The following is a 10,463-nucleotide window of genomic DNA, read 5'->3' as shown; positions in this document are numbered from 1 at the left end:
AGGAATCAATATAATGAAGCCAAGTGGATGGTGCTTGACGAATTCGAGAAGAAAATTGTCGTGAGTAGGAATAATTAAAATCACCGGCCAAAATAGTACGTAAAGGGCATGTGGGAAAGATAGCAGGATATTGTTGTGTAATATCGTTAAGAAAAACATATCTTTCAACACGTGATGCCGGGAAGTAGACAACTGTGACAATCACCGGATCAAAAGCATTGGAAGTATGCGAAACGGTAGTAGAAATAATACGTTCACAAGGGCTAATAAAGGAATTAGAAAATTCAAGTTTATCTGAGAAAGAAACCAAACCACAATGACTAGACCAGAGACTAGCTTTGGCTTGGAATTGGGAATGAAATATATCTTGGAGAGAGGATGAAGCGTGAGTTTCTTGAAGTGCCAGCAGATCAAGAGAACGAGTGCGAATATATCGAATAAAGCTGTTACGGATGGAAATATCAGCTGTCTTGGCAAGACCGCGACAGTTGAGAGAACCAACAGCGAGAGAAGAGAAAGAGGTAACCGGGGAGATAGGAGCAGTAAAAGTAGTAGGCATAGCAGTGGGGTCAATAATTGTGTTAATATTAGTATTGGATAAATTCATGATTAATAAAATTATTGATTAAAGTCTCCATTTGGAGACGGGGAATCGACTATATGATGGATGACGGGTTCATTGGGAGCAGTATCGAGGTCCATATCGACATCTTCAATTTCTGGAAATTCAGGGTTATACAAATCAGAGTCTTGGGTACGTTGAGCAAGTTTATGAGGATTTTTTAAACAGTCTTTATGGATAGTACGTTTATGACCCATCAATCCACAATGCTTACATGGTGTGACTGTAACTGGTTTAGGAGGTTCGTCAGCCAAAGTAGATGTTGTTCGAGTGGCCCGAGCTGGTGAATCCACACGGTGACGTTTCTCTTCGATTGGTGGGGCGATAGCAATATCATTGGTTGCATTCGCCTGGCTCGCAACAGGAGGTGAAGCGGGAGCGATATGGTCGCTAGAACCGCTTTGTGTGATAGGTGCAACAGGAGCGGAAGGAGAGGGTGGGCTTAAAACGGCGATATCCGTATTAGGCAATTTTCGACGTTTACCGGTAGAATCTCCAGCATTATTCTTTCTAGGGCAAAATTTGGCAATATGACCAGGAACATGGCACAAATGACAAATGGTGGCCTTTTTGCGTAATTGACAGTAAAGCAAGGCGTGTGATTCTGAGTGACAGTAACGGCAGAAAGGGGGCATAGATGCCCAGGTAGCTAAAATATTAACCGCTTCTAATGTGGATGAAACCTCACCAGTGGAAGAAGCGTAGTCTAAAGGAGCGTAGAACCATGGAACAGAATGGGTCAGGGGCTTAACAGTACTAGTAGAACTGGTAGGGACAGCGATAACGGCGTAACCACCACCAGCATATAAGCCACTGCTTCCAGTAACAAAACCACAGTCAATAAGATCCCCATAAGGGGCAAGATTGATTTTCATATCTTCGGTGAGTTGAGATACACCACCGTCTCTGCGGCCATATTGGTGAGGAAGACCAGTGAATGTAATCTTTCGGATATCAGCCGAAGATGACAACGAAGGATAAGCTGAAAAGGATTCAGTGAAGGAAGGGAGAACAAAATTGGGGTTCTCCACAAATTGTTTATGCAAGAAGGGAGAGACAGTAACTTCTGCGTAAATACGACCATACTCCCTGAGGAGTTGGTCAGCAACTGCCCAAAGATGCAAGTTGCCCTCACAATATGCTTGAAATTCATTCAAGAAAAGTTTCTTTTGGTCACTGACATTCGTAATGTCAATGAGAATAGAGTTTGTCACTGTGCCCTTAAGAAATGGGCGAGTGACTTTGCTCAAAACAAGGTCGGTTGGAGACGAATTCTCGGCACTAAAAGGACGCTGTCCAGGCTGCCCTTCAGGCGGTTGATTGGGACTTGATGTAGGTCCTGCCATGTAGCTGGAGACCTTGGTAGATCCACCCGAGACTGCATGTACCCATGATTTCTTTGTTTGTGTAAAGTCTAGCGGACCTTGAAAGGTGCTATTCTGATTATTAGCGGAAAGAGCCATGTTTAAATAAGAAATAAAGTGTTCTTTTATTTTTTATTATACATTTTTAAGTCCGTTCTATTACAGTCACAGCCGTTACAAGTTACCCGTCACGGATACGGTAAATAAGTTAGAGAAGTCGGTCTTTAGAAGTTGATCAGACAGAGATAAATTAGAGTTCGAGTAGCTTAAGCCACAGATTATTTATTCAAGTAAAATATAATTGTTTATTGATTAAATCTAGAAGAGTATTTATACTAAATATTCTGGATAAACTATTGTATAATATATCTTGCAAAGGTACGAAGGTAGTAATTGGTGTTTGTCTTAAACTAATAATGTTGATGAAAGAAGTTGTTTTCTATTGAGGTTATACTTTGAATGTCCGAAGCTGGGACTCACAACATCCGGGTGGTTTGGTTGAGCAATGTCCTCATTGCGATGGTAGACCTTAAGACGAGCAGCATGTACATTCTTTAGGAGCTTTTGGTTTGAAACTTCAAGCACATTATAACTATCTTGAGAAAGCACTTCTTGTACTTGGAAAGGACCACGATATTTCTTCACGAGCTTCTTAGCGCGACCTTTAGAGGCGTCAGAGAGGACAGGACAGTCGACAAGAACCAAATCGTTTTCTTCGAACGTCGGAGCAGTTCTTTGTGAGTTGTACGCGATAGCATTGGAGGCTTGAACACGACGATTTTCCATTTGGACCACAGCAAGTGCACGAGCGAGAAATCTTTGGTTTGTACTTGGTAGTCTTGGATAGGAACCGTTTGAACGCCAAAGTCCGGGGTAGCTAAGGTCCGTGCTTCACGACCGTGAACGAGACTGAACGGAGAATATTTTGTTGCTTGGTGAGGTCCAGAATTGTGGTGATCCACCTACTGTTGTTACTAATCACACCATAAAACAATATTAAATCACTATGGCGGAAATAATGGCAACTATCTGCCATTTACTTCACAAAACTGCCATTTTTTTGGCGTGCAAAAGTGGCAGATATGATATTCTATAATAACAAAAGAGGCACAGCTGCCATATTTTTGGCTGGCAAAAATGGCACCTTTAACAGTTGAATGAAGCCAAGAGGTTCACTGCTGCTGTTTTTTGGTTTTAAAAAATGGCATCTATTTTAGTTTGTTGAAGACAAATCATTCACAGCTTCCATTTTCCTGGCTTGTAAAAGTGGCAGTTATGATATTCTATAATAACAAAACGTTCACAGCTGCCACTTTTTTTTAAACGGACAAACCCTTAACCTTTCTTTTAGACCCATTCTTTTATATTTGGTAGGCTCACATTTTCTTATTCATTGTTATTATTGGCAGTAAAGCACGTTTTATTGGCTTGTTTATTTAAATTTCAGTGGTGTATAGGAGGGTTTGATATAACTTTAACCTCTTTATTTACGTTTGTGGTTGTATACATGGCAATAAGATATACCATTATAATGCTTGGATGTTACTTTAGCTTACCTTTGACTTCTCTTAACACTCTATAAAGGTATTGTAAGAAAATAGTAATATTGTTATAATTCTGTATTTTATTACCAGCCTTAAGTTCTGATGTCGATGATTATTTGACCGGTGGTGTTCCTAAAATGTCGTCGTTTGAGTGAAAGGTACACAGAATAAATAGTCTATATGTAAGCAGTATCATATCAATAAGAATAAAACATAAGTTTTTAAAGGCTATTTACCTGTAAAGATAGAACCGTTTATTGATGAGGACCATTATCTATGGAAAATGGTTATATTATACAGGCGTAATTCAGTTTGATCAAAATAAAAAAAATACGCTAAATTTTTATCTAAAAAAAAACCCTTTAGTTTTTTATACAGATTACAAGTCATTGCTTCAGTCATTGCAAACATACTCAATTCCAACATATTTGTTCACACTTTCCGTTATTTGAAGGGGCTCTATACCCTTACCATCATTATTTGAAGGCTATTTATTTTAAAAGATAAATAAAAGTAAAAGAAAGAGAGAAAAAACTGTAAGCTAAAAGAACGCTAAAATACACACTAATAAAGAAGCTAAAAACCAGAATGGACCAATCATGTCGACCAGACACGACTATTATCTTCTTCTGGTTCTTTTACGTGAAGGTTTATTCGCTACCTCTGGTGGAGGAGAACTGTATAAAAAATATTTATCGCATATGAGTATACATATATCATGCATGAAAAACAATAAAAAAACTTACAGCACGTCCGCTATGATGGGGGACTCATCGCGACTCATATTTTCGAAAGCGTCATTGATAGAGTCTGAACTATCGGGAACTTGTTGATTCTACATTTTTATACTTTGTTATTGATAGTTATGTAACAAACCGCTAAAGAACCTTTTACTGTTATCCTTCTTCTGTGTGTTTGGTTGTCACTTTTAAAGCTCTCCCTTAACAAGCTTTTAGCACACCACATTCTCTTACACTGGTGAATTTTGAATCCCTTGTCATTCCCAAGTTTTTCCAGGCGCAATATCTTTTTTTTTTAAACAAAAATAAGTAAAAAAATGGCAACTTGTTACTATTTGCTTCACAAGCGCAAAAAATCATTTTTTATACCGTAACCCATCAAATTCGGATCAATATTGCATCGATTTTTTGGCATATAGCAATCTAATTTTAACTTTCAGATAGTTTCTATAACATCTAAACTACATATTGACGGTTCCAGAAATGATTTTGAAGCATTTTTGTTTTTTTATGATATTATGATCATTTGTATCAATCTTTTGCTCGAATCTTATTGGCTGGGGATATCGAGCAAATAAAAAAAATGGCAGTTATGTTGCCATTTAATTCACAGCTGCTGGTATGTCCGCCATAGTGAAAATTAAATCTCACTTCATCACCCCATACGTTATTACATCACAACACGAACTAATTTCTTATACATTATATCATATCCAACTACAAGCACTATTTTAGTGCTGTGTAACTTATCCATCAAACTAAATTCATAATCCGATTTCTCTTAACATATATAAATATGCAAACTGATAGTTAGAATAGAACCCTCTCAATCTTTGAATCTACTTTTTACTCTTAATAAAACTTATAAGCAGTCTCAAAGTACTTTATTGTTTTTCTCTTTTAAAATCTATTCTCAACTACCACAAGAATTATAAGCCAGTTGAAATTCAGACAAATGAGAATCCCAAGTGTTTTGGTGATTATCTGTATCCAGGTAGGAACTGATCATGTTCTTAAGTGTTTCCATGAAGCGTTCAACTAACCCGTTCGATTGTGGATGATAGGCTGGTGCAAATTTTTGATCGATTTGAAGGTGTGTTGCGAGGGCCTTGAGCATGATGCCAGAGTATGCGGGGCCATTATCACTGAGAATTGCACGAAAAATTCCATGTTCACCAATAACTTGACTAAGGCAGCGAATTAGGTATTGATCGGTGGTAGTTGGGACCGCAAAAAGCATCACATATCGAGAGAACATGCATTGGACGACAATGATGTACCGATTTCCAGAGAGGGTCAAGGGTAGTGGACCGAAAGCATCAATAGCAATAGTGTCGAAAGGGTGCACCGGAGGATTCGTATGAACCAAGTTGGTATGGCCCAGCGTTTGATTGGTTCGTTTGACTTTTTGACAGACGATACAAGATTTGACTTTGGAAGCAATCCAGGCAGACTGATCAGGAAAATAATACAGACGTCGAAATCGTTGTAGAGTTCGGCCTATCCCCATATGGCCGGCGGTAGGGTTGGCATGTAGAAGGTCAAACGTAACATCACGAAGTGAAAGAGGTAAAACTGGATGTGGACCAAAGAATAAGATACCAGACTCATCAGAAAAACCATTAGGAAGAGGGGATTCTTGACGAATTTCTTGGCAAAATGGATCCTCAGTTTGAGCAGAGGACAGATCTGAACCATGAAGGGAAGCGATAAGAGCTTGAGGTGGATGTCGTTCTACGGGTAGCGACTAAGAGCATCAGGACCAGCGTTTTGTGAACCAGGACGGTAGACGATGTCAAAATCGTGTTGCTGTAAGCCCAAGGTCCATCGAGCTAGTCGACCACGAAGATCAGTAGACTTATGATTGTTCAAGAATTGTAAGGCATGGCGGTCGGTGATGACAGTGAATTTGGTACCAGTTGTGATAATTGAGAAATAAAAAGGGAAAAGTAATTGGGAAAATAAAGCAAGTAAAGAAATGAGACTCTATAATCCTTTATTATAAGTTGGAGAGTTTGTCATGATAAAAATAGAGGTCCTTTTTATATTCAATTATTACTTCAAGATTTTTCCTGCGCAGATCGAATTGACTATTTACCCGCAAACTGGGAAATGGTAGAATTAGATTTAGAAATCAGATACATATGAAACATAGCTTATTGTTATATACAAGGAGCTAGTTGACCCATATCCGGCACTTCTAGAGCATTATAGTTTATCCATTTAATGACAGGGTCCTTGATTGGATTACTAAAATAAATTTATGAGAAACTAGAAGATTCGGCAGCTACTCGACCAATCCAGGAACGATTATGAAATCTGATCTCAGTTTGACATATGAGGGAGCTGGTACTGTGTCGTACCAATAGGAATGTATTCGCAATATGGTACTTATAATACATAGGTTGTATGTATTATAGTTGAGTGACAAGATAAGAGTAATTATATTCGTGGAATTAGACGTCAAATACGACACCAGTGAGGTAATGTGCGAATTTCTTAATACCCCATACGATCGCAAGGGCTTCGACTTCTGATACACCATAGTTCTTCTCAGCAGGGGCCAACGAACGAGACGCATAGGCAACGGCATAGGCACGTTTATCGGTAGGGTCACGTTGACACAGGATTACACCAATACCGGCAGTACAAGCACCGTCCGTGTGAAGCTCGAAGGATCTTGAAAAATCTGGGAATCGGAGGATCGGTGCAGAAACCAGCGCATTACGGAGTGTGACAAAGGCGGTTTCGTGAGGTGTATTCCAAACCCATGAGGCATCTTTCTTCAAAAGGTCGTTGAGTGGGGCGGAAATGACCAAAAATTTACTGATGAAATTACGGTAATATCCAGCCAATCCAAGGAAAGAGCGCAAAGTGGTAATATCAGATGGCTTTGGAAAGTGGGACACAGCACGGATTTTCTCAGGATCAGTATGTAAACCATCAGGAGTGATAGCATAACCGAGAAAGGAGATACGATCGCTGACAAACTTACACTTCTTCAGGTTAGCCGTAAGAGATGCCGAACGGAGGCGAGATAAGACCGCGTGGAGATCCTGTAGGTGTTGTTCAAAAGTGGGACTGAAACAAATTATATCATCCAAGTAGACCAAACAGATTTGCCACCGTAAGCCAGCCAGAACGGATTCCATAAGTCGTTGCATGGTGGCAGGGACGTTGGTGAGACCAAACGGCATACGGACGAATTCGTATAGTCTACTTCGACAGATAAAAGCGGATTTGGCCTTAGATTCTTCGTCAAGTTCGATTTGCCAGTAACTCGAGGTTAGATCTAGAGTGGAAAATACTTTCGAGTTACCTAAACTGTGGACGGTGTCATCGATGCGCGGCAAAGGATAGACGTCCTTTCGGGTCACAGCATTGATCCGGCGGTAATCGACACAGAATCGAGGAGAGCCATCATGTTTCTTGACCAGTACAACAGGAGATGCCCAAGGAGAGTTGCTAGGTCGAACAATACCTTGTTGTAGCATTTCGTCCAACAGAGAGTCAATAGTTTCATTTTCACCAGCAGACGCACGAGGAGGTGGTGTGGTATTTGACAAAAATATTACAAAGAAAAAGTAATGAGAAAAAAGTACAGTGACTCACAAAACTGTCCCAATGATTGAATCATTTGTGATTTTGAGTCTATTTTTAGGGGTTTCAGTTTATTATACTACATGCAGTATAGATTTTTTAAAAGACAGAACGTCTGGTTTTCGACTCGTATATTTTGTAACACCACATGATGATTACATAATTTAATAACAATTTATAAAAAAAAAAATTATTGGGACAGTTTTGTGAGGAGTTTTATTAATGACTAATAGTGGTTGAATACTTGGTCCACTTTTCTTTTGCTTTAATACAAGCTTGAATTCGACGTGGCATACTTTCAATTACGTTTTGGCATTCTTCTTTTTTAATTTGGTAATACCAAATATCAACAACACGTTCGTATAGCTCATTCATTCCCTTCGGCGCTGTTTCATAATCATTTAACTTCCTTTTCAAGAGAGACCCCATGTTTTCAATCGGATTTAGATCCGGTGACTGAGCTGGCCAAGCCATAACTTCATAAGATTGCTCGCTTAAGTACTGCTTTACTAATTTCGAAGTGTGTTTCGGATCGTTGTCTTGTTGGAATACAATTTGTTCCCGCTTTAAGCCAAGATCATCCAGATTATCCTCAATTGTTTTTTCTGATTCGTCCCGCAAAATATCGTGGTACAAATGTTGATCCATTTTTCCGTCAATTTTGCACATCCATCCAACTCCGGGATAGGTTATAGCACTCCATAGCAAGATATTTCCTCCGCCATGCTTTACGGTAAGCTTTACATGATGATTTTGAAGATCTTCGCCGGATCTTCTCCATGCCCATTGACGCCCGTCGGAGTTAAATCGTTTGATTTTTGTTTCATCTGACCAAATAACACGTTTCCAATCGTATAGTGTCCAATCCTTGTGCTTATTACACCAGTCCAGTCTAGCCTTGATGTTTTTAACCGATAATAAAGTTTTTTTTGGTTTCTCAATTGCACCTAGACCGTGTTTGCGAAGTGTTCGACGAATTGTCTCAGGGCTACACTTGATACCCAGATCTAATTCAACACCCTTGGCAACCTTCACTGCGTTTGAGACGCGTTTACGTGTCACTTGTTGTACACAATAGGACTCATCTTTCTCAGATAGTAACTTTGGACGTCCGCCTTTTGATTTTTTTAAGCCTGTGTAACGTTCCTTACTTATTCTGGAAATGGTAGACTTGCTGACACCCAATCGTACGCCGATATCACGCGCTGATAAGCCTGATTGAAGCAAGGAGATTGCTGAATTTCGTGTATCGTCGGAGATTCTTTTCATATCGGAATTTGTAATTTTAACTTTGTAGAAATAACTTGTTATGTTTGGTGGAACGTTATGGGCCATTAAGGCGTCTTTGTTTTTTATTTTTATACCTTGTTCAAGTTGTGGTTTTAATTTTTTCGCTTTATTTGAAAACTCACAAAACTGTCCCAATTTTGGGATTGAACTAAAACTCTTGGTACTGTTCCCCAGTTTTTTTCTGTGTAACATCCTATATATGGTAAGAAAGCCTACAAATTTCTCGTTCGATCAAGGTATAACTTGCTGGTATAATAGAGATCAACATATTCTGTTATAATGACGCAAAACAAATTCTCACAACATTGGGACAGTTTTGTGAGTCACTGTATATCTTTATTCGAGGTAAAAATAGACTAAAAGACTCTGCTGCGATGAAATAATTGATCCTTTTTATATTGAACAACTTCCCCTGGTAGTTGTGTCGAGTCAACCTTTCTGGTCTTGTAATAAATCTATACTCAGTATCCCGCCTTACATTAAATGAATTCTACTCGTTAGAATTGATTTCAAATAACGTCGCCCTGAATCAACCGATCTGGGACACTCTTATTGTTCTGTTTAAAATACAGAATTCCAGTAAGGTATTGTGTAACGGTGGCTAGTTAAAAGATGCATAAGGTTTTTGTGTTTAATTGGCTGTGGTAGAACATGTAGTTATGTCTGATCATTTATCCATTCTGTTGATTATTTTTATCTAAGACATGGGTAAATATGTGATCCTAAATATAGAACATCTTATCGATGTTTGTATATTTAGTTGTAGAAAATAGGCATCCAAATATTCCATGCACTACTTCTCTTATACACTTACAGTCGTATAAGTTGGGTTTATCAATATATAAGTAAATGAACCATTTATATAAATAGCTGTTCTATTCTCTCTATGGGTAGCTAATCCATTTAGAGAACTATTAATATTAAGTTTCTCTTTCTTATATTTCTTGATTTGATCGGAGAAGCTTCTCTTCCCGACCGGTGATATCGTAACTCAGTGGTATAGAATTCTATATCCAACTGTCATTCGTATATCGATTTTAAGCCAATCATGCAATCTTTTTATATAGAAATATGTACTCATAGTAGGAGTCGTTGTGTAGCAGTATACAGGTGTATGCTGTTACTCAATATTAAAGGATGTTTTTATTCCATGTTTTTATTTTATTCGATTTATTTGTTTATTCTCAAATAAATCATACCCAAATACGACAGGTGGCTGAGATAGGGGTCTGGTGTTGCCGGTGTCAATGGAATGTTGGACTCTTGGTGTCACAGAAGATGGTTTGGAACTAAAACAATCAGG

General features: G+C 38.6%; 1 protein-coding gene across 1 annotated transcript; it reads right to left on the bottom strand.

The window, feature by feature from the left end:
* Positions 1-5,765: 5,765 nt before the first annotated feature.
* On the bottom strand, positions 5,766-6,145 carry EV154DRAFT_394852 (uncharacterized protein; the record flags this gene model as incomplete). Its single annotated transcript, XM_051595171.1, has 2 exons — positions 5,766-5,959; positions 6,049-6,145. Coding segments are annotated over 2 exons (291 nt in total), but the record flags the coding sequence as incomplete, so codon positions are not given.
* Between the last annotated feature and the right edge of the window lie 4,318 nt (positions 6,146-10,463).

This window comes from Mucor mucedo (genome assembly GCF_025094135.1).
Source record: "Mucor mucedo strain NRRL 3635 chromosome Unknown EV154scaffold_358, whole genome shotgun sequence".
Lineage (NCBI taxonomy): Eukaryota > Fungi > Mucoromycota > Mucoromycetes > Mucorales > Mucoraceae > Mucor > Mucor mucedo.
The sequence above is the reverse complement of the archived record's forward strand: the minus strand, read 5'-3'. Positions and strand labels throughout refer to the sequence as shown.